At 46.9% G+C, this 22661-nt stretch overlaps 1 protein-coding gene across 8 annotated transcripts in view; it reads left to right on the forward strand.

Annotated features, from left to right (window-relative positions):
• The window catches only part of MYO9A (myosin IXA), a 192851-nt gene that overhangs the window by 169032 nt on the left and 1158 nt on the right, over nucleotides 1-22661 (forward strand). For 4 of the 8 annotated variants that reach the window (XM_075432164.1, XM_075432169.1, XM_075432168.1 and 1 more), the window contains 19 exons: nucleotides 461-542; nucleotides 1058-1270; nucleotides 6338-6450; nucleotides 6871-7028; nucleotides 7783-8006; nucleotides 8450-8566; nucleotides 9250-9438; nucleotides 10400-10447; nucleotides 11140-11251; nucleotides 12100-12161; nucleotides 14462-14654; nucleotides 15105-15233; nucleotides 15597-15702; nucleotides 16193-16324; nucleotides 17429-17552; nucleotides 18353-18406; nucleotides 20568-20770; nucleotides 20976-21118; nucleotides 21569-22193. In XM_075432164.1, the coding sequence (XP_075288279.1) occupies nucleotides 461-542; nucleotides 1058-1270; nucleotides 6338-6450; nucleotides 6871-7028; nucleotides 7783-8006; nucleotides 8450-8566; nucleotides 9250-9438; nucleotides 10400-10447; nucleotides 11140-11251; nucleotides 12100-12161; nucleotides 14462-14654; nucleotides 15105-15233; nucleotides 15597-15702; nucleotides 16193-16324; nucleotides 17429-17552; nucleotides 18353-18406; nucleotides 20568-20770; nucleotides 20976-21118; nucleotides 21569-22047 (2881 nt within the window). In that variant the 3' untranslated portion in view covers nucleotides 22048-22193. Of the gene's footprint in view, nucleotides 1-460; nucleotides 543-1057; nucleotides 1271-6337; nucleotides 6451-6870; nucleotides 7029-7782; nucleotides 8007-8449; nucleotides 8567-9249; nucleotides 9439-10399; nucleotides 10448-11139; nucleotides 11252-12099; nucleotides 12162-14461; nucleotides 14655-15104; nucleotides 15234-15596; nucleotides 15703-16192; nucleotides 16325-17428; nucleotides 17553-18352; nucleotides 18407-20567; nucleotides 20771-20975; nucleotides 21119-21568; nucleotides 22194-22661 lie in introns of those variants that run through there. The other 4 variants (XM_075432165.1, XM_075432172.1, XM_075432167.1 and 1 more) reach the window with 4 other exon arrangements.

Here is a 22661-nt window from a genome sequence, read left to right on the forward strand (position 1 = left end):
CTGAACCAGTTTGTATGAAAATCTGGAGGAGGTACTGGAGAGTTGGTTTGGAAGTGGGTATTTGAGAATAGTCTTCCCCCAGAAAAAATTCCTTCTGTTTCTTTTCCTGGTTGATGCATGGAACAAGCAACAGGAAAAAAAAAAATGTTTTAAAAATTCCTGTGGTTTAGTTTTTATTCTGCAACAGTAGAATCACATTTGAGAATCCAGAAGTCAAAAGGTAGCATCCGCAACCACTGTGATGGGTAGAGTTGGCAGGCAGAACTTCCTATCTTCTTCTCCTTTGGCATTAACTCAAATCCTGAAGAATTCAAAGAGATTGTGAAATCCCATGACCTCAAACTTGCAGATTTGGTCTGGATTGCTTCGGCTGCGCACTTGTATGCTCCTGTGAGCCGGGCTGGCACGGTGGGAAGGCTTTCAGGAGAAGATGAAACATCTCTCTTCTGTTGTGTTTCAGCAGAGAAGTAAATCATCAATGCCTTTCCAAGAGTGAACTAGCTATAAAGCCGTTTAAGATGCCGGGGTCAGGCAGAGGAGAGGTAAGTTGTGGCTTGCTTGTTTTCTCTTTTAATTGAACAGGGGGAAAAACACCCTTATTCACCGGTTTTCCCTCAAAAGCTTCAGAAAAGTGAACTGTGCAGCGCAAGGGCTGCTACGCATAGGGAAGGGGGTTGTCACGGTACAGCAGCCTTTACATCTTCTCTTAAAAATAAAAAGCCCCTGTAACATTAATTCATAGCAGCTTTGTATAAAAAGGATCTCGTGGTTGTGATGGCAAACACTGTCCAATACAGTCTTGTCTTGGTTTGATTTAACGTATGTTTGAGTAACATCCGTGATTGTCCATTTTCACTGTGCTGTCTTGGGTTTTTTTTTGTCCTGGTCCTTTTTTTTGCACTAGATGTAATATTGTGTCCCCTCTGTGGGGTGCCGTGTCACTCAGAGGTGTCTTAAGGCTGTACTTGAGCTACGCTATGATGCCAAACATCGGTAGAATCTCCTTTTCATTTTAAAAACCTTTTTTTTTTGTTTCTTTTGTCATTTGGTCAAGCAGGTTCCCAGACTGACCCATAAAAAGAAAGCCCGCATGGCGCGGACGCGCTCCGATTTCTTGACTAGAGGTACTTTTGCTGATGGGGAGGGGGATACGGAGGAAGATGATTACGATGGCAATTTTGAGTTCCTTCTCTCCTCTGACCAACCTCCTCATCCCGAGGCTGTGCCTGCAGCCCGGCTGGGGCAGGCCTGTTACAGTGACTCCGAAATGGTAATTTTTTCTAACATCGTGGGGGAAATGAAAAAAGGGGCTGAGTGGAGCTGCGGGAGCCTTTCTTTGCTAACCTTAGCTGGACTGATCCCTCCACTGCTGCTTCTCCCACTTCCAAGAATGCTGTAGATGGGTAAACTCAGCGAACACAGCAGAAAAGGATGCGAAATGAGGAAATCATTTGCATTTCTTGGCCATGGGGATGTTTTCTGGCTTGATTCAATATCAGCTACGGTTTCCATAGCTTTCCTGTAGCATTGCAACTTGTATTGCACAGCTACCTTATTTTTTTTTATTTTTAACCTCAATAACAAAGTCCCCCTAGGATCCTTTTGCTCCAAAAATGGTCTAAACAAACCCATATAAAAGATCAAAGCAAACATTCTCCAAAAAGCAACAAAAAGAACATTGAAGAACAACTAAGAAAATGACATAAATCGTGCACCTCCTATTACTTTTGATTTTGCATCCTTAGCCACAGTAACTGATGTTTATTCAGTCCTGAATTATCGGAGTAATGCTGGCAGACAGCGTCTTAAAGAAAGCAAAAAAATGTAAGTTAAGCAATAAGAATATAGTGAGCATGAAATAGTGGGGTTTAAAACAAACAAACAAAAAAACCTTTACTGGCTTTTTGAAGCACAGGAACAGGTGTCCCTTGGCAGGTCCACGGGCTGCAGCGCCGTGCAACGTGAGCCTGTGCTGCAGAGCATTTGCATCTCAGGCTTAATCTCCTGCCTGGATAAGCTGCTTTCAGAAAATCACAAATTGAGAGGTTTCAGCAACAGAAGAAGCCAATGGCTTCCAACCCACTTGTATTTTTTTTCCTGAGGTGGTAGAGACGTTCCCATAGAAGTGCAGATAAACGCCAGGAGCCGTCTCCTGCTGTAAGAGCTCAGGTGGAGCATTGCAGAGAGCTGCCTGGCTCCTCTGCTCCAGCTGCGGTGTTGGATGTGCAGCTGAGTGTAAGACCAAACAAAAGCATGAAAACCAAAGTCAGCAATTTATTTCGTGCCACAGTGTTGCTGTGGGTCTGACAAATACCTCGTGTGATCCTAAAATCTGCTTTTCTGAGAGAGACAGATGGCCAAGGAGGGCTTTTCGTGACTTTTCTGTTAGCAGCTTTTATTATAGAGGATAATTTTTTCCCGGGATAATTTGCTCATAGGAAGGGGGCAGAGATTTACAAATTCCATTAATTGTTAAGATAGTTTTTCATAAATTTTCAGGGCTTTTGAGCCAGGAATACTCAAAACCTGATTGAAAGACACGGTTCTATGAACTGAGCTTGCTTGGCTGCATCTTCACGCATCTCCCTGCTTGTATGTCAGGAAAGGGAGAAATTTATCTACTAAAATATAGTAAGTGTTCAAGGCCAGGCTGGATGGGACTTTGAGCACCCTGGTCTAGTGGAAGGCATCCCTGCCCATGGCAGGGGGGTTGGAACTAGATGGTCTATAAGGTCCCTTCCAACCCAAACCGTTCTGTGATTCTATGATTTTACGTAGCCTTGCAAAAGCCCTGGGCTAGGGTCCGCGCCATACCCGGAGTGCCGTGCTGTGTTCCTGGAGGCTTACCCTCTTACAAAGTGTTATGGGTTTTTTAGCTGTAGAAATCTTTCCCGCTGGGATGCAAAAGGTGCTGGGCTGGTGCTTGGCAAGCTCCATCCTTGGGAGGGACCTGGCTCATTCCACTCTTTGGAAATGTTTCTTGGGACTTTGCCTGCCTGGTTTAACAGCTCTCACCGCATGCAAGTAGTAGTAGGTGCCAACTGTCTCTTGTCTCTCCTGTGTCCCTCTTCTCCTCTGCTCTCCGTCACTAGCTCTAACTGATGGTCAGCACTTTCACCCCCTGTGTGGTTGAGTTCTGCTTTCTAGCAAACGCTACCCTTAAAGTCGTGTGCTCTGCGATACCCTGTGTCTGTATGTCCTGACAACGTGTACAGTGTTCCATCTGTATTCTGTATTGCAGGTTTGGTACTGGCCCTTTGACTTGTGGCTTTTCTGGGTCGGGATTGCCACAAGTAACAAAATTTAGGGACTGTTTATTCATGTTTATTAGCAGAGCCCGGTTGGGTGTTGCAGATAATGGAGCAACCTATGATAGAACAATACTGATGCATGTTGGTTTGGGTACAAACTCAAGTAGGTTGATGTCTGTGTAGACACATTCTTTGTATCTTGTGATGTTCACGTGAAGACGAGTCAGGCAGCTGCCATGCACGGGCTGGTTTTCATTCTAGTGAATAGCTTATTCATACAACTCCTGCCCCCGGCTGTGACTTCCAATAAAGCCTCATTTGATTGCTGCTCAGTGGCCAAGGGCTGCTGGATAGACGAAAGAGAGATCACGTGTCACCTTGTGAAGTTGAGCATGTGATGGCTCACCAGCTACACTGGTGTGAACCTGACCATTTTTGCCCTGTGGTTTCTTGACCATCAAGTCAATGATTGTGTATCAGCAGCTGGTAAGTAGAGGTCCACCAGAAACCAATGCTCCTGACCTTAGTCTGTGATATCCCAGAGCAGCAAAGACCAAAGCTGAAACCCAAGGTGCACCAGTATCTCATGTAGCTGCTGAATGTACAGTTGACTCCGAAGAGCCTTTAAGGCTAAAGGGCTTCCTGACAAGACCAGTCCTTCAAAGGCTGCTTGAGTTTTTTGGCTAGTGAATAGCTGAGAATTAACCTGCCTTGCAGGGAGACAAGTAGTGGGAGGAATAGCTCCTGGCTGTGGTCAACCACTTCTGTTTTGCACCTAAGCCTGGAGAGCTTTCCTGTAGCAGATAAATAGAAAGTCTTGGTTAGAGAAATACCAGAAGTATCTTCTGAATACTTTCAGCAGAGGCTGTTAGAGAGAAGGTCTTGGATAACGAAGCTGTGATTTAGCCCCAGCTTCTGTACTAAAGCCACGAGTTAACAAACATGAGTCCAAGTATCTGTCACCAGCTGATCCCAAGCATGCTTGAAAAGCCAACAGTGAAAAGTGATCTCTTGTCCAAAGCCATTCAGAGGGAGCGTTGCACTTTACGAAGCTCTTTGATGCAGCACGTGGCACTACTGCCTGCTGGGACAAATCATCTCACTTGGCCACAGTTACCTCTTCCTAGTACCAGCAGGCAAAATACAGGTTGCTTTCTCAGAGGCAAAATATTTGGTCCCCTCTTCATCCAGGGGACAACTCCAGACCCCCTGGCTATTGCCGTTCGGCCACGTGTGGTGCTTTGTGGTGTTCCCCAGCTGGGGATTTTCTGGTGCAGAGGATTGTCTTGGCATCTGAGAAGGTTTCCCATCCAGCCAAGGACCATCCCCTTCGGAGCTTCTTGGAGGAGTCCCTCAGACAGAAGGATCTCGTGCCAGAAATGCCTTTTAGTCCTTACTTTCAAAAGGTGAAGAGGTTGCTGTGGTAGCAGAGGAAACGCAGAACCAATAGTAGGTGAAGAATAGGGGCAGAGCAGAGAGGGGTGGTGCTAGTAGTGGTAGAAAATCTTTCTTCCAGTTTTGTCCACTTTCGTGCATTACAGATGTTTTTGACTCAGTCTTCTGCATGAGCCAGGGGTTTCACTTGCTTTGCTCTACTCCAAAATCTGTAAGCTAGATCTGTTTGTGCAGTAGATATGATGTATATTTAAAAAAGAAAGTGTATGTGGTGTCCTATAGAGCAACCTCTGCATTGCTCCAGCGATCCCCTTAGCCTGCCTGCCATGGTCAGCACACACCAATAGAAAGAAAGGGAGCAAATGTCCCCACAAAATACTTTCTTTAAAAAAGAAACAAAGCACTGAAACAGATTAACAGGTTGAAATTACTCAAGAACAAAACTAGCATGGGGCAAATATTTTAATAGGTCGTTTTTAAAAGCAAGTAGTAAGTTTGGGCTGGATGGAAATCACTTTTATGGGTTTTGAGGATTGTTTTTTTTTCCCAGTATCCATCCGCAATTTACATGTGTGATCATCACACAAGTAATTTACAATGTAAAAGTAAGAGCGGTGGGAACAAAAAACGTTTTGATGGTTTAAGCAGCTTTTTTTCTTTCCCAGTGGCAATTTTGCCTTCCATGCTGCCATCTCCTGGCTGGTAGAGTGGTTAGTCCAGGAGTGAAAAAGAAAACATTGAAGACAAGTAAATGTGATAAATGTGACTCCCTTGCAGCCCATATTTTATGTAATTTTATTTGAAAGATTTTTAGCAGAAGAAAAAGAAAGGCTTAAAACCACAATGCGTTCAGCTGAGACATTTAGGTGATGGGAAAGCTACAGGTGACATTTGACTGTCATCTCCCGAATCCTTTCATTCAATCTGATTCCCTGCTTTACTAATGCCAAAAGTCTCTACTCCAGGAGTCCAACTCTGAAAGCGCAGCTGAAATTGGGAAAGAACAACAAAAAAATTTTTTTTTTTTTTTTAAATACAGCAACACTATTTCTGTGCTATTTCATGGAATCGCTGTACGTTGAATTATTGCAAAATCATTTCACCCTTAAAAATGATCCCAGTGCATTTTAAATGGTGGCAGAAGTGGAGATCCTTTGTATTAAAGCTGCAAAATCTCTTCTTTCTGAAGGGTTCGTTTTGACCTGTCCTTGGCACAAAGATGTTGGTCTTCTTTTCTGTTAAGTCCTCAACAAGAGTTGAAGGAGAAAGATCTGCTGGGACAGATCCATGTGGTTGAAGGTTTATTTGGTGCTAGGAACACCACAAATCACTTTGTGGCTAACATAGCTCTTCTGCCGTGGAGAACTGGGCTGTCGAGGTCAAGATGGTGGAGCAGTTGTTCAGGCTGAGTGATGAGGACCCATGTCTTGGTGCACACTGATTTTGATCACTGGTTGCTCAAGGAGAAAGAAGATTGGGCCTCAATGTAGAGTTGGAGCAAGGGAAATGCCTTTCTCTTTTAGGAGTCATTAAAATATTTCTCTGGTTGTAGCTAGATCCACAGGACTGTAGGTTTTCACCTGTAGGCAGATAGAAATAAAGATGTAACAGATGAAGTATCTAATTTTTGCTAGGAAAAAAAATAATCAGCTGTCTTATTTTTAAATGCTTCGTGCTTGGAATCGTTACAGACAGCGCAGCGGTTCACCTCTGGGGAAGGCCAAACAAAACTGCACAAAACCATGTCTCAGGGGGAGATCAGGAAGCTGGCAGCCGCGCAGAAGAGCCTGGCTCCAGATGGGAGGTAGGAAGCATGGCTGGAGACGGGAGACGAGTCCCTTCCGTGTCGTTCTTGGCTTCCATCACCTTGCTGAACCATCCTGGCTCCTTTGGAGCTCCACCAGCCAAAGCCATCACACAAGTTACTCGTCCCACCTTTCCTACATGACAGTGGACGTGCCCAATTAGACAAGGTGTCCTGCTCATACCGCGATAAAGTTTTTACGAGATGGGACAGACATCCCATCCCAAACCACCCAACTGCATGTGTGAAACGTGAGTTTCTTGCCGTTCCTGAGGACGAGTAGCCTGGTTTCCCTGGTAGAAGTTTTGTGGATTTAACTCCTCCTCAAACACCATGAAGGCCCAGGAGATTCAGGGTAGTTTGGGGTAGAAGGACTTTCTCCTAGTTAAGGCGGTTCCTCTTTCCATGACTTATTTCCAGGCCTCAGCGAGCCAAGATGAGGTTCTGGGTGAAGGGAAAGCAGGGAGAGAAGAAGAACCCACGGGAGAAGCTTGCTACCCAGTCTGAGCTGCTGGAGCTGTACGCGGAGCAAGAAGCCCCCAGCAGAGAGCTGATTTCTGGCTTGCAGCTTGGCGAAAGTAAGTCGTGGGGTGGCATGGTGCCGGTGGTGTAAGGAGCAGAGAAACTGCACTTGCTCCCATGGCAGAGGAATGAGCTAATGTACATCTGGTTTTATGCTACAACCAAGCAAAGCCAAGCGTATAGAGACTTGGGTAAAGATATAGAACTGAGGAAGGCTGACTTACCTATATGGTTAGGGTATCTATAAATGGGAGTATCGTGTACGATGGTGTGGTCTAGCTGAGGCTGCTGTGGGAAAATGGGTTGGGAAGCTACACAAATCAAATGTCCATGCCGGTTCGCGTCGCTTGAATTCATGGACAACATCAACCTGAAACAGTGGCAAGTAGGTTAGAGGGTAGGATCCAGAACAGGTCTCAAGGAATTCCATGTCACTAATCCTCCCAGCAGCCGTCTGGACATCGACGGATGTTTCCACTCTTGATGGAGGAAATGACCAAAGGAAAAATGACATTTAATCTTCCTGCAAGTACCACGCAGTACTTTTCTCCTCCGCAGGTTTATTCTGATGCCCATCTCCCTATTTTATGGCAGAACTATTTTTCCTTTGTGTTACCCTGCTGTGTTGCAGCTCTAGGAGATTAAATTTGATGTGTTTTACTTCATGAGAGTGCATCAGGAGCCACAGGTTTTTGTTACTTCCCAAGAAATAACTCCACTTCTCTTCCAGGCCATAGTTGGAACTTGGGGAAAAATTTGTTAACTAATCTGCTCTTCGTTCTCTTCTGCCTTTTTAATTATCGCACGTAGACCTGGGTCCTCACCACCTAACGCCCCCGCAGAGTCCTGAGCTGTCCGGTATCTACCGGCGGGAGTTTAAGGAGAACAAGGAGCCCTCTCCCAAAGTGAAACGCAAGCGCAGCATCAAGATCAGCAACGTGGCACTGGAGCCTGTGCAGTGGCAGAACGACTCGCTGCAGATCATAACCAGCGCTAGCGACTTGAAAAGCATGGATGAGTTTCTCCTGAAAAAGGTAACTCCTGTCCTCACGGCTCTAAATAAATGGTCAGAGAGCTCGAAGAGCAGACGGAGGCAACAAAGCCAAAATTATTCTGGGGGCAGCAGTAGCATTCATCTAAGGGTGCACAGCGTGCACCAAGGCAGGCCTGGGAGAAAAGATGGCCATGCTGTGCATGCACCATGTGGTCCTCCTGCACGAGCACAGCGGCTTCAGTGCTTCCATTGCTTTGAGCTACCCCTTGTGACATCAGAAATGGATGACCTAGGAGGACAGGAGTTGAAGGCTGCAGGGAAATGCACATGTTTCTAGTTTTCATGCAGGAGAAACCACCTTGTAATCATGATTAACTTCGTCTGCCCGTGGTGGAGCAACTACTCAGTAGTGCTGCTTCATCTGATGCGGTGCTCTGCTGCAGCAAAAGTCACATGGGTGCGTAAACCCCTTTGGTTTCCCAGATGAATGAACTGGATAATGAGGACAGCAAGAAGGACACGCTGGTGGATGTCGTGTTCAAGAAAGCGCTGAAGGAATTCCGACAAAACATCTTCAGCTTTTACTCCTCGGCATTGGCGGTAAGTGACCAGGTGAAGGGTGAGAACTTCCACCTCCAGCAGACATAAGATGGTCTGGGTGGTCCTGGTGGTGATGTTGCTAAGCTTTCCATTCCTGGTCTGTTCATCCTAAAGGATGGATGTTCTTCCTTCACATTCCGTCTCATGAGCTGTAAATTTGGACAAACTCTTCCTTATTTGCCAGCTCTCAATAAACATTGAGTGGAGATTTCTGATCTCCTTGTTACAGCGTGCTCCCAGTCAAATAGGAGATGACAGTCAGTCAATAAACTCCTGTTTGCCACCCAAAGGGCCCGGAAACCTTTGTGTTACATTTGCGAGTGGTGGAGATGCCTGAGCTATGCGGAGCTCTGCTCTTCTGCTACTTCTGAATCTGAGCAATGATTGCTATGGCTTATGATCACAGTGATCAAAAAAAGCTGTTTGATTGCCCAGACTGTACAAAAAGTTCCCTCTAAGACTTGAGCTGACACTTAACATGCTTCTGCTCTGCACACTGAGAAGCCACCCTGTTAAAGGTCACAAAACAGCTATTAGATGATCCTTTTTTCTTTCTTTGAATCATACTTCGACTTTGCCAGAGCGGTTGGAAGCCAGTCAGGCTGAAATATTTGTCTGGAGCAGAATAGGCAGTCTGGGGTGCACAAAAATCGCTTTTGTTTTTGCTTCTGTTTCCTTAAAAGATGGATGATGGAAAAAGCATCCGCTATAAGGACCTCTACGCCTTATTCGAGCAGATTCTGGAGAAGACCATGAGGCTTGAGCAGAGGGACTGGAGTGAGTCTCCAGTTAAAGTCTGGGTCAATACCTTCAAAGTCTTTCTGGATGAATACATGATAGAGTACAAACCCCTGGACTACACCGCAATGAAGGTAGTTAGCACTTTCCTTAAGGTCCTTGAAGATTTGGGAACAGTCTTTCCGTGGGGTTGTGCTTTCTGTGTAGACACATGGGAACCTATTTTGTCTTCTCCTCTGCTTTAAGCTGAGGTGGACAGCATAAGCCAGCATCCAAGGCGTGATTCATTGGTTATGTTTCACCGGGCTCAGCAAACCCCAGTTCACATCTGGGCTAAGCTGGGCCTTGTCTGATGACAACGTGTAGATGTTATCTCCATGGCAAAGTTGCAGCCATCTGTGGATGGTTGGAAAGGCAACTCCTTGTGCTTTTTTTTTAGTTTTTTGGGGTTTTTTTTCAATTTGTGAGGGAAAGTGAAAGAGATATAAGCTTTCCTAGTCTCTTGACCTCTTCCCAAGTGACCATGTACTTCACCAGTGGTTGGGTTGCAGGAGAAGGAGACACGGGCAGTGATGGTCCTTGAGGTCTAGGTACAGTTTTTAGAGAAGTCAGAGCTTGCAGTGTGCCTTTGCAAACCTGATCTCCTCACTTTCTCCTTCATATTGTCTGCGAGGACAACCACGTTGTCCAGGCTGGGCTTGCAAGATGGTGTTTGTTGTACAAATATCCCATCTTCTGGATCTTCTGCTCTGAGTCCTCTCCAGGCTCCTCTCTAGGCAGGTTTTCTTCAGAGGAGGCTGAGCATCAGCTTGGGCTGTAGTGCTGTGCCGCATTCTCCTTGGGTGTCTTGCATGAGATGGAAGAGCTTTCAATCACTGATGCTGGACTTGGAGCTAGAGCAGCAGCTAATCTCAACTCTGAGATGAAGATGGGGACAGTGTCCAGGGGATTTCTGAGAACAGGGGGATCCCTAGGAGAGTTTTCTAGGGGAACTTTCCTGGGGCTGCAGGTGCACTGGAGGATGGGGCTGGAAAGCAGTGGGCTTTACCTGGGGAAATTGCCCATGAGTATGCTTAAATCTCTTTCTAATACCAGGTGCCAAAAACAGAACGAAAAAAGAGAAGAAAAAAGGAAGCAGATGTGGTGAGTTGAGTACTCTATACCTGTGCATTATAAAATTAATGTTCTTGTGGCCAGAATGATGAGCAGTAAGAGACCTGCTCATGAGACATCCAGTGCTGAGATCTGGACATTGCACTGTAATGACTGTGTAGCTGTGAAAGGACATGCTAGAAAGATGAATAAGGTGGATTTGATTTGCTTGATCAAGGTTCGCCGTAGTTTGTTCTCTGAAAATACATCCCACATCAAGACAGTAAATGTTATGTCAAGAGCTGTTGTAGAAGAACTGAGAGCGAAACAGAAATGCTGTGTTCTGGGTTTCTGCATAAACTTAGAAGTGTGTGTTTTACATCTCTAATCTCAGAGATGTAGGAGATTACTTCTCCTGTTTTCCTAAAGGATACGATAGTACTAGGAAGGACACAGGTGCAGAGCAAAAAGGGGGTGCATAGAAGATCTTCTTAACATGGAGAAGTTGACCAGCCAAGCTCAGTCAAACACAGTTGCTAACCTGCTTGCCTTCTCATTCGGTTCCCATACAGGCTGTCTGTTTGGGTTGCCTGTGGGGCTATTGGGCTGAAAAGGAAACAAAAATAGCAAATGAAAGCAAATAATGGCTAAAAGTTGGAGAGCCGACCACGTTCATCTCCCCGTTTTGCAGCAGACTAAGCACCCAGCTCATTTTTCTCACCACTCGACCTTTATTATTGCAGGTGGAGGAGCACAACGGTCACATTTTTAAGGCGACCCAGTACAGCATCCCCACCTACTGTGAATATTGTTCCTCCTTGATCTGGATAATGGACAGGGCTTCTGTTTGTAAATGTAAGCACGCTCTCTTTGATCTTTTTTCATGTGGTTGTATCACAGTGATGAGGTTTCATATTTTGAAAGGTTTTCAGTGCTGTTTCCTGAAACCCCACTCTCAAATAATTTGAGTTTTCTCACATTATAAGACCTTTTGAGACAGCTCTTAAGGGTTTCTGAAGAAGTCAAGTAGTAAGTCCATCCCAGCAGTCCTTCCAGTCCTCACAGTACAGTTAGTTCTGTGTGCGGGAGCTTTGCATTACATGTTTTATCCCATAAGGTCCTGTGATCGTTCCATAAGGTCAAACCGTGTTTAAGTGTCAGGGTAAGAAGGACGGTAGTGAGTTGGGTGTTTCGAACGTATGCTACGACTTCAACCTGCCTGTTGGGTTGCCTGTGGGTCTCGGGACCATGGCAGATTCATTTGGCTTAGCCCATTTGACCTCCAGGCACATGAATTTTTTGAGAGATCAGGAAAATGGAGTTTCTTTGGTGAAGTTGAAACTATCGTCCCTGGAGTATTTCAGGCTGATGTCCAGTTCAGGAACAATACAGATTAGGTGCTATTTCCAGCCTCTGTGAGGGTATCCATGTCTGATAGCTCAGAGTGACTCATGGATTATTTTCCAAGTTGATGTATCGGGGGGTTTTTAATGTTTCAGGGCTTAAATACGAGAGGTTTAAAATTAAGGACTCATTTCTTTTGAATTAAGTGGGTCTCATATAGACTTGGCCCCTGGGAACTGCAAATTCAACGTGCTTTTGACCTGCTAGTCCTGAGAGGAACTACTTGATTCATATTAATATGTATTTCCCCAGCGATCTGACTTTTTTGGGTTATTGAATACTATTTTCTTTCGTTGCAGTATGTAAATATGCTTGTCACAAGAAGTGCTGTCTTAAAACCACGACCAAGTGCTCCAAAAAGGTAAACATCTCTCATTCCTTTTCTTTCATTAAATACCTTTCAGACAGTGATCCCAGGCTTGTATGAAAATATTTGCAGGCGCAGAACTTGATGTAATGCTGGCAATAACCCTTCTTTGAGCAGAAGCTTGGACTGGAGATCCCTGGAGGTTGCTTCGACTGGTGCTTTGGTGTTTGCTTCTATTTTAGGAGCAACGCAGCGATGCATCACTATATATCTGCCCAGTCATGCAGCAGATGTTGCAGTGATGTTCCCTGCCTTGTAACCGTGCTGAAGAATAGGAAGCTGCTGTGTTTTACAGCTTTTAAGGACCTAGAAGTAGGGGGTTATTCCTAAATCTGGGGTTATTCTTAGAAAGATGGATTATTGTTAACCCTGCCATTTGCTGCTCAGGCTCATGGCATGGTCCCCAGACAACAGCAGCACTACAGCTGAGTGAGGAAGGGTGGGTGGAGGATGCTCAAGCACTCAGCATCCTCCTTAGAAGTGAATTAAATATTGTTTGCTGAGCTTAAGGGTATGGAGCACAGTTAATGAATGCAGCATGTCACCTAGCTAACAGTGAATCATCAAGATTTGGTGATGGGTTTTTTTTAAGTTTATTTTGTGCTCAAGAAAAGGACAATACAGCCTGGATAATAATGTCCACAAAGCTTTGTCAGCTCCCTGGGAGATTTCCTGGGGAAGAAGAGCCTCCATAATCTACAGCCTTCATAATCACAGAGCCTCCGTAAAGCTGCATGATTACATTTTTCCCAAGAAATAATCGAAATATATACATTGAATATATATATTTGAATATATTTGCTTTGATATAGATTTTTTGCTGCACTCTTTCCCTTGCTGGCAGTATATCTGCGAGAGTTGGAAACACTTCATATGAGTTTCTGCTCTGCAGATCTGGGAAGTTCAATGAGATCTCTGATTTTTTTTTTTTTTTTTTTTTTTTTTTTAGAGAAGCTCAGAGATGCTTGGAACCTTCTCGTTTCTTGGGGTTTTCTCTGCACAAGGAAGTTTTTGTGCTGTACCCAAGGAAGCGAGTTCACCATGTCTCCACAGTAGCTTTCCCACTTGGGTAGTTGGAGGTCCTTCCTGTGGAAGGCTCTGTCTTGTCTGTGCTTGGTGGGTTAACATTTTTAGAGTTGTTTTCAGTGACGAGGAGCCACAAACCATCTATTATGTTTTGAAAAAGAGGTCTTTATTTTCTCGCAAGGGTTGATTTTGTAACTCTTAGCCTTGTCCCAGACTGGATCTGTTTCTCTAGACCCATGGTGAACTTGAGCAAATGCCAAGCTCGTCTCTCTCAATGGCCATAGAATTGCTTTCACCCATGCTTGGTCCTCATCTCAGAGCTACTTCATTTGAGTAAAGTAGCACGTGGGGTTTGTGGCATTGCATTTGCTGATGGTTTTAGCAGCCAAGCAGACTGGTTGAACAGCAGGTGATGAATTTCAACTGGTAGTAAGACCAGATGTTCCTGGGGTGGTTTTTTTTTTCCCTAGAGCATGAAACAGCGTGGGCATCTTCCCCACATCATCTCATAAGGTTGACAAGATCGATGAAAGGATGACATTGAATGGGAAAAACAAAGATGCAGGAGTGGTTATAACGGGAGCTGTGACCTAGGTCATAGTCACCACCATCTTGCTGATGACTCTGCTGCAGCCTGTGCCATCAGACATTGCTTTTGTTGGGGCTGGGCATTTAGGTCAAAATTTTGTTGGGTCTTTTGACTTTTTCCACCCAGAATCTCCCATTTAGGAGGACTTTGTTCACATTTGAATTCGCTAAATATCAAATCTCCAGTGAGTGTTTGCAGCCGGCAAAAGGGTCTTTCCCAACAGATGGAGATGGGTTTCTTCATGCTTGTATTTTGGCACCATGTTTGTTCACAGACGTAATTTCTAATTTCCAACTGATATAAGTACCTGAGACTCAGATTTACCTGTTCTGATTTGTGCATCCTCTTTGGAGAATGAAATCAACCGTGGAGATGGTGCCAGAGGGGCAGGAGTTGGAGGACCACCATGTCCAGCTGCGTTGGCTCTGCCAGGTTGAGAATATAACCACAGTGGGGTGGTTAAAGAAAATTCAGACTTTTATGATTTCAGGTGCGTGTCCGGAGACCAGTTTAGCATTGCAAGATATACATTGCTGGCTGTCCTGTCCTCCTTCATTAGACTGACTTGCAGGGCACCTGGATCAGATGAAAAAGTCTGAGTAGCAGTTGGATCCAAGCACTGCACCATCATTGCTTCCTAAAAGGATGTCAAAACCATTTTTTTCCTTGTCCTCATTAGTATGACCCCGAGCTCTCGTCTCGGCAGTTCGGTGTGGAGCTCTCCCGGTTGACCAGTGAGGAGAGGGCGGTGCCAGTGCTGGTGGAGAAGCTCATCAACTACATCGAAATGCATGGGCTGTACACAGAGGGCATTTACAGAAAATCAGGATCCACCAACAAGATCAAGGAGCTGCGGCAAGGACTTGATACAGGTAAAAAGATGGGGGAAAAAAGCACACAGGGGGGAAAAATCTCTGCAGCATTAGAGGGAAACAAATGAGTGGTCCTGCCTTCTCCGACCACGGGCTGTGAAAACACAAGTAATGCTTTCATATCTCCAAACAGAATCTGTTCTCAGATCACTGCCTCGTGCTTTTTTTGTGTGTGATGCGTGAGAAAAGTAATTCTAGTTGAGGGAAAATGCAGCCTTAGAAATCTTTGTCCCACCTAAGGTTACTTGACCTGGAAAATGCAGATTTTAAGACATAGAGCTGAAAACATGTGGTGGATTTCTTGATACTGAATGCAGTGTGGTTTTGGGGTAGCGCATGAACATTTTCTGTCCTGCAGTACCTTATCCATGCACTGGCTTCACTTATGGCTTCATATTGACCGTTACCTCTTGTTTTTATTCTTTCTGCTCAATCCACCGCCAAATGCAGACATCGATAATGTGAATTTAGATGACTACAACATCCATGTCATCGCCAGCGTGTTCAAGCAGTGGCTCCGAGATCTACCCAACCCTCTCATGACCTTTGAGCTCTACGAGGAGTTTCTGCGGGCGATGGGTAAGGAACCTCCTTTGCTATCCCATTCCCTTGGCAGAGGAAAATGGTGGCCGCTTTTAGTGCCAAACTTCTAGTTTACTCTTTGGGCCCAAACCATCTGGTTCTGCCAAATTATATTTACCTCTCGTTTCAAAGTCGGATTCTTTGGCTGTAAGGGTTTTTTTTTTACTCAAACCCATGGGGCAGTTCAGTCTCACCTTTGGTAGCATGCATTTGCATCACGGTTCAGCAGATTTCAGGACAAACCATTAGCCAGAAGATGTATCTTTTGAGTAGTAAATGTAAGTAAGCGTTAAGAAGGTGTTGTTTTAAATAGGAGGAAAAAGTAGAATCCACCCCTAAACTCTGGTGCTTTTTTCACAGGCCTCCAGGAGAGGAAGGAGGCAGTGCGGGGAGTGTATTCGGTCATCGACCAGCTCTCCCGCACCCATCTCAGCACCTTGGAGCGTCTCATCTTCCACCTGGTGAGGTACGTTGGGCCAGGACAGCTTCGGGCAACGGACAAGGGGAGGATGTTTGGGCGTCCTTCATACCGAAATAGCTGAGACTGAAAGCAGGTGGGGAAGGGAAAGGGAAGAGCTTTCAGGTCCATCATGTCTCCCAGGTAGTGGCCCCAGTGCTGTTTCTCCGAATGATGCTTGTATTGATGAGCAACCTCCACAGTGCTCTGGTCACTTGTGGTGCCTGCAGATCCATGGTGCCTCTCGCTACTGCAGGGACAGGTATTTTGGGTAGGAAACACCGGTTGTTTACCTGCCTTGGGACCACCTGAGATGTTTTCAATTTAGCTTTCTCCTTCAAGCAGAGCAAAGATGAAGGCAGAGCAGCGTGCTTGCTAGCAGAGCAAGATTGCACCGTAGAAATGTTGTCTCCTCTATTCATCCATGGCCGTGTGGAAGAGGTGCATTGGAGGTGCCTTCGCCTCTGACTTTTTTCTTAATCACTGTATTTTTTTTTAGGATTGCCCTCCAAGAGGAGACCAATCGCATGTCAGCTAATGCCTTGGCCATCGTCTTTGCTCCCTGTATCCTCCGCTGCCCTGATACAACAGACCCGCTGCAGAGTGTTCAGGACATCAGTAAAACAACCACGTAAGAACATGGTGCTGGGTGATCCAGCTCCATAACCATTACCATGTCACCACTTACATCTTGATAATACTTAGTACGGCCAAATGGCTCAAGAACAGAGAGCTTTAACGTGGAAACTATGAACATATATTAAATGCATCTTCATGAAGATAATTCATATTCTCTCAATCCCCAAGCGGTTGTTGAACAGGGATTTTTAAGCAATGAAGGATCCACAAGAGCAGATCAACTTGCGCTCCTGCCCAGCACATCTCAGCAGGAAAAGGTGGAGCTTGTGCTGACGTGGTTTGACAGTTAATCCCATTTATGGCAAGCAGATCTTGACTCTTACTTAATTTTGGTTTTTTTATTTGAGGAGGTGAGCTTGTTTGGTCTGCAGCAATATATTAATACTGCATACTTAGATTTCTTTAAGGTATTTGACGTAATTGCAAAGTTTTTACATAGAATAAGTGAAGTGCCTGCCCAAATTCAGTCTTGTTCATATTAAATAGATTTCAAAGTAGATAATGGAGACAATTATAATAATGGAAACCATCCAGTGAAGGCCTGGGCTTCTGAAAGAGGTGGTTTTACCTCTAATAAGTATTAAAATTATTGAAGACCAAAACATGCTTGGAGACCCAGCTGGTAGGAGTACTCATCCTTCAGCAGGATTTCTTTGTCGTTTCTCCCTTAGACTTCAGCTATAGCACATGCTCTGATTTTATTATGTGGAAAGGATTTTTTTCCCCAAACACACTCCTCACAGCTCTGAACAGTCAGCTCAGCTGAAAAGCTTGCTACAGCATTACTGCATGCAAGCGAGTTGGAAGCAACCTGCCTTCCCCAGATTTGTATTTCCTTGATCCCTCTTCCAAGGGGGGAAGTTGCTCAAATGGGATCCTTGGAGGTCTTTAATTTCTCTAGTCCATGTTCCTCAATCCATCCATAGCCTATTTTCACTCTTTTAAGGGGAATTCCTACTACCCTTTGATTTCTACCTGGAGCTTTCTCCCTCCGTGCCTTTGCATCAGGGCAGATCTTCAGGCAAGATGGAGACAGCTCAGATCAAATGGTTTCCTCCTCCAATTTTGTCTTCTTTTGGGTTTTTCACCCCCTTAGTTGTGTGGAATTAATCGTCATCGAGCAGATGAACAAATACAAGGCTCGTCTCAAGGACATCAACAGCCTGGAGTTTGCAGAGAACAAAGCCAAGAGCCGCCTCTCCTTGATCCGCAGATCAATGGTGAGATGCCAAAGCTATCTCTGTCCTCTCCTGTCCTCTCCTTGCCCCTGAAGCAACCCTACCTTATCTTCTCCTGCTTATCCCAGTCTCCCAAACCCCTTGCGGCCTCCCACACCATCTCCCCCAGGACAGGGACCCTCAGTCCCATGGTGGCTCCTCGCCTTTGCAGGGAGTCATACCAAAGCCCAAGGAAGTGGGATCAGTCCATGGAAACGTGGTCTTTCCAGCTCAGGTGCTCCTGATCAACGTTTCCACCTTCATTGGAGCTTGTTTTGTCCTGGGTTGAGTCAGGCCTTTCATTGACCAGCTTGACATCACCCTATGGGAGAGCTGGACCATCTTTTTTTGTGCTCAGTTGCATTATCTGAACCCAAAATAAGCTCCCCAAAAGCTCTCCCTGCTCCCGCACTGCCTTTTTGGGAGCCTCAAACCCATCTCATCGAGCTTCTGTGCTTCCCAGGGGGCCGGCGGGCTGCAGATGCTCGCTGCGCTTGGCTTGTTGGGCTTCAGGAGAGGGACGTACTCAGCACAGCGCGGTCGTCCCAAGCTTGGGCTAAGGAGCTGAGTGACCTCTCTGCTTGGACATGCCTGCTGTGGTCCTCGGGGACACGTTGCTCCTGCTTTTTTTGGGGATGAAATCCAAGCAGGGGCTGCCTAAGGTTGTGGGGCTGCTGCTGCAGAACTGCCCCACTCATCCCAGTTTAAAAAAAAAAAAAAAGGAACAAAAACAGGTTTTTGGAGGGGCGACAGCATGTGCACTCTAACCTTCTGCTTTCCTTTTCATCTCCTCTCTAATCCAGAAACCCGTACTAATTGCAGTTAGATTTATGAGCATAACCCGCAGTTCAATCCCGGTATGTATTAACTGCAGCGCGCCCTGCGCCAGCCGCCGCGTCCCTCCGTTGTGTGTCACCGCCTCTCATTCCAGCCCTGTCCCACACCGGCCATTGTCCGTGACGTTGCCCGTCCTGTCCCTGAGCAGATGGCACTCCTCAGGGCCACCGTTTCTCCCACAGGTCCCCCAGGCGGCAGGAGTTCGGGACAGCTGGTGCTCGGCCATCCCTGCACGCAGCTCCTCAAAAAACACACTTTCCACCCCTTTTCCCCTTCCTACTTATTTTTTTTCTATTTCAATTTCTTTTTCCATCCTGTGCTTCCCTCTTTTTTTGATTTGCTTGACTCATCCCTTCCCTTCCCACTCCAATTTCTGCTCGCTCAGGATGCATTTCAGCATCAAGTTGCTTTCGCAGTGCTGCTGTATCTCGAGATGATGGATAGGATGATGATGCCTCAGAGACCACGAGGCATCCAAAGGTCTCCTCCACCTTCTTGGAGGAGGAGCACCACCATCACCTTGAACGCAAGCTCGGAACACTGAGGCTTGAATTCAGAGGGATCCAGCAACCCCTGTATTCCCCAACTCCATCCCAGCTTGAGTTTGAGTTCCCAGTGAGACCATGATGGGTGAGAAAAGTGTCTGCAGGTTTTGGGGGGATGCTCGTGGGGCTGTTTCCCTTCCTACCAGGTTGAGCCCATGATGCTTCTCCCCATCTTTCCGCATCCAGAAGTGTCAGGAGACGGAGGAGAGCAAAATTCGAGCTCTGCTGCCATGATACTGTTTTACAAGCACACCGTTTCACAGGGGCTTAAGTCCACAAGCCAGTGGGATCTCTGGGATCTCAGGGGTTTTGGCTAATAGGATTCAGGTAGCTGTGCTTCAGCTCAGGAGCCCACGTGAGAAGGTGTCGTCGGAAGGACGCCAGGGTGCAGGAGTGGCTTTGCTGCTGAAGGAAGGTCTCCAGGATGTGAAGTTAAAAGATGAAAGGGGTAAAATGGAGCAAATCTCACTTTTAAAGGCAAAAAGGGAGGCTCCTTTACCCTGCCCTCCTGCTCTGGGCACGTGGGTTACCAGGAAGACCCAGGGATACCCAGCTGCAGGGTTTAAATAGTCATATGGGGAGAAAAGCTGTGTTGCAATGAGCTCTTCAGCTGTGAGGAGATGCAGGTTCATCCTGGGTGTGATGGTTGTCATGAGGAGGGCAGCCAGTGATGGGCACAACTCAGGCTGGTGGACATCTCCTAAGGCCTGGTCAGTTCAGGATCTTGAATTTAGAAGAAGAGATGTGTCTGGTTACGATAACGGTTAAGATGAGAGCTTTTTAATGTTCGTGGTGTCCCTCATCCCCAAAAATGCATCTTTTTCTTCTACTCTGTGGAACAGATCTGTGGAGCTGGTGCTTGAAAGGTTAAAGCAGCTGCATGTGTAGTATTCCTCCATACGTACAACTCCCATATGAGTCCTTTTCCATCGCTGGTCTTAATATTAAAAAAAAATTGATGGTTCTTCAGAGCTTTGCAGCTGGAACTGCTGCATTAAATCTCCCTGTTTAACCACGGGTGCAAAAATTAACATTTATTGTCTTATAACAGACCATTGGAGGTGGCCTTGGTTTGTGGATCTCATGTGCATGATACTGGAAGGTGGGCAAGGGGATAAAGTGTGAGTTACTGTTTGCTGACGGAGTCGGTGGAGACCCTTGCAATGCTCAGGAAATACCAAGAGTGGGCAAGGGAAGGATGCAAGATGTGATCTAACAATAAAGTGGGAGCCGGGTACCCTGAAATCAAGGCCCTGGTGATGCTCCCACCCAAAGCCTACATGGCTACCTGGCAGGGCAAGCTTCCCATCGCACGGGCTGTGGTCTTTACGGAAACCCATCCATGCTGCCAGCTGGGCTTGCTTTGAAGTCCAAGTTGCACTTGGTCTGTCAGCTGGTGCATCAATGCCATCCTCACCACCTCCATCCTCACCCTGTCCAACATGTTGAGTCCTTCTGGTACCTCTCCCAGCCTGGGGTGAGGTTTTGGAGGGTCCTGTGTGTGACCGCCAGCGTGCACTGAGGACCAATGGCCAGCGTGATCTTTTTGACTCCTTGGGGGAGCAGTGTGGTTGGCACCTGAGATGTTTTCAAAATCACCTTGGCTGGTGGTGGTGACACCACTGTCTCTCTTCAGGGCAAAGGACGCATGCGACGTGGTGCCTACCCCAGCCCGACATCTCCTGTTGCTGTGCGCTTGCCCTCGGTGGCAGACGTCCCCGAGGAGACCATGAGCAGCGAGGAAGCCATGGAGATGGAAGTGACAGAGCAGCAGCAAGTGGCCATGCAGCAGGAGGAGAAGGTGCTGACCGAGCAGATCGAGAGCCTGCAGAAGGAAAAGTGAGTCTGGCTGAGGGTTAAAGCCACATCCCCTAGCTATAGATTACCTATGGATGTTGCTTGACAGCATATGGTTGACGTGCTGCTCACATGGTGACCTGGAGGACTCCATCCCTCCGTGATCTCTTGGCATATGTGCATCCTTTCTTCTCCTCCCCACCCTTTTGGTCCCATTGAATCAATGGGACTGGGTTGGTTTTGGCAGGGAGGAGCTGACGTTCGAGATGCTGACGCTGGAGCCCCGCGCTTCCGATGATGAAACCCTCGAGTCCGAAGCCTCCATCGGCACCGCTGACAGCTCTGAAAATTTGAACTTTGACTCCGAAGGAGCCATCTCCGATCGTTCGGGTAAATCCAGGTGTTCTTGGTTTTATTGTAGAATGGTTTGGGTTGGAAGGGACCTTCAAAGATCATCTAGTACAACGCCCCTGCAATGAGCAGGGACATCTTCAACTGGGTCAGGTTGCTCAGATTTTTTTGATAGCTAGCAGAGGGGTTATTTGTTTTTTCCTGCTTGTTCTTGACATATAGCAGTTTAAATGGGTGTAAAGAGGGGGAGTTGAGGGTTAAAACACGTGGACCTGGGGTGGTGGGTGGTAACACCCAAGGTTTGATGGGGAGGCGGGTGCTCCACCAGCACCACTGTGTCATCCTGGGCGATGCTACCTCCAGCGAGATGCTGGGAGCGTTGTCCTGGCTCAGCAGTGTGCGTCCCCAGGGAGTGGTGCCGAGATCCTGGGTGGTTTCGGGGTGTTAATCCTCTGGTGGTCCTTCTCTGCCCCCCCCCCCCTCCCCCAGAGAGAAGCATAGCACTTACCTCCCTGCGCCCCACCAAGGCGGAGGGGCCGAGCCGGCTGCGAAGGCACCCCAGGATGCGGCCGGACCCGGCAGACCCAGCCAATGCCACCATCTCCTCCTCCTCCTCCCAATCATCCACCTCCTGCTTGCCCCACCTGCCCCGGAAGCGCTTCCAGATGTACTCCAAATCACCTTTCTACCGAGCGGGGGGGTCCAGCGAGCCCCCCGAAAGCCAGGCGAGCCCCAAGGGCTCCGTGGGACCTCTCCGTTATCCTGAGGACCGACCTCAGTTCACCACCCGCGGGACGTTCAACCCGGAAAAAGGCAAACAGAAACTGAAGAGCGTGAAAACTTCCCCCCCGAAAACCAAAGAGCCCCTGGATGGGGGGACGGGGGGGGGACGCAAGAGAAACCCCGAGGCCGACTGCGCCGCCGCCCAGCCCCTCGTCCTCCTGGGGAGCAACGAGTTCATGGTCTGAGACGCTCCACACCGGGGACGCGTCGGAGCATCCTCCCCATCGGCAGCACCGCCAGTGCTTCCGATGGCTTCCTCGTTAACGCCAGGAGGATGAATTCTTAATTAAAAAGGCCGGTGGGGGACGGTTTGAACGGTGGCCTTAATGGTTTGGGGGTTTGAGACTTTGGGGGGGGTTGGACTGGGGATGGAGGGGCACCGGCCGGCTCCTGCGCCCTTCCCTTCAGAGCATCCCACGTCTCGGAGCATCGCGCCGCCAAATCCTCGTGCCGAATCGCTGTCACCTGTCGGTAGCCGAAAAATCCCGCCGGAGCATCCCGAGCCAGCGCCGGCTCCACTCCAGGCAGCCAAGCCCTCCGTGCTTTAACCACCTCATCCAGGCCAACACCAAGCGCATGGAAAAGCGTTAAAATCTGCCAAAAATCACCTTTTTTTTTTTTACTATTTTTTAATGTGACCTAACCACCTTTTCTCTTTTTTTTTTTTTTTGGAGACCATCAGTATTAAAAAAAATAATAATAATAATCAAAGACTACTTGAAGCTATATTTGTTTATATGCCGGTTACTGGAGTTTGTTGTAAATATATATATATATATATTTTTTTTTTTTTTTATAT

The sequence above is a fragment of the Opisthocomus hoazin genome, chromosome 10 (assembly GCF_030867145.1).
Source record: "Opisthocomus hoazin isolate bOpiHoa1 chromosome 10, bOpiHoa1.hap1, whole genome shotgun sequence".
NCBI classification, from domain to species: domain Eukaryota; kingdom Metazoa; phylum Chordata; class Aves; order Opisthocomiformes; family Opisthocomidae; genus Opisthocomus; species Opisthocomus hoazin.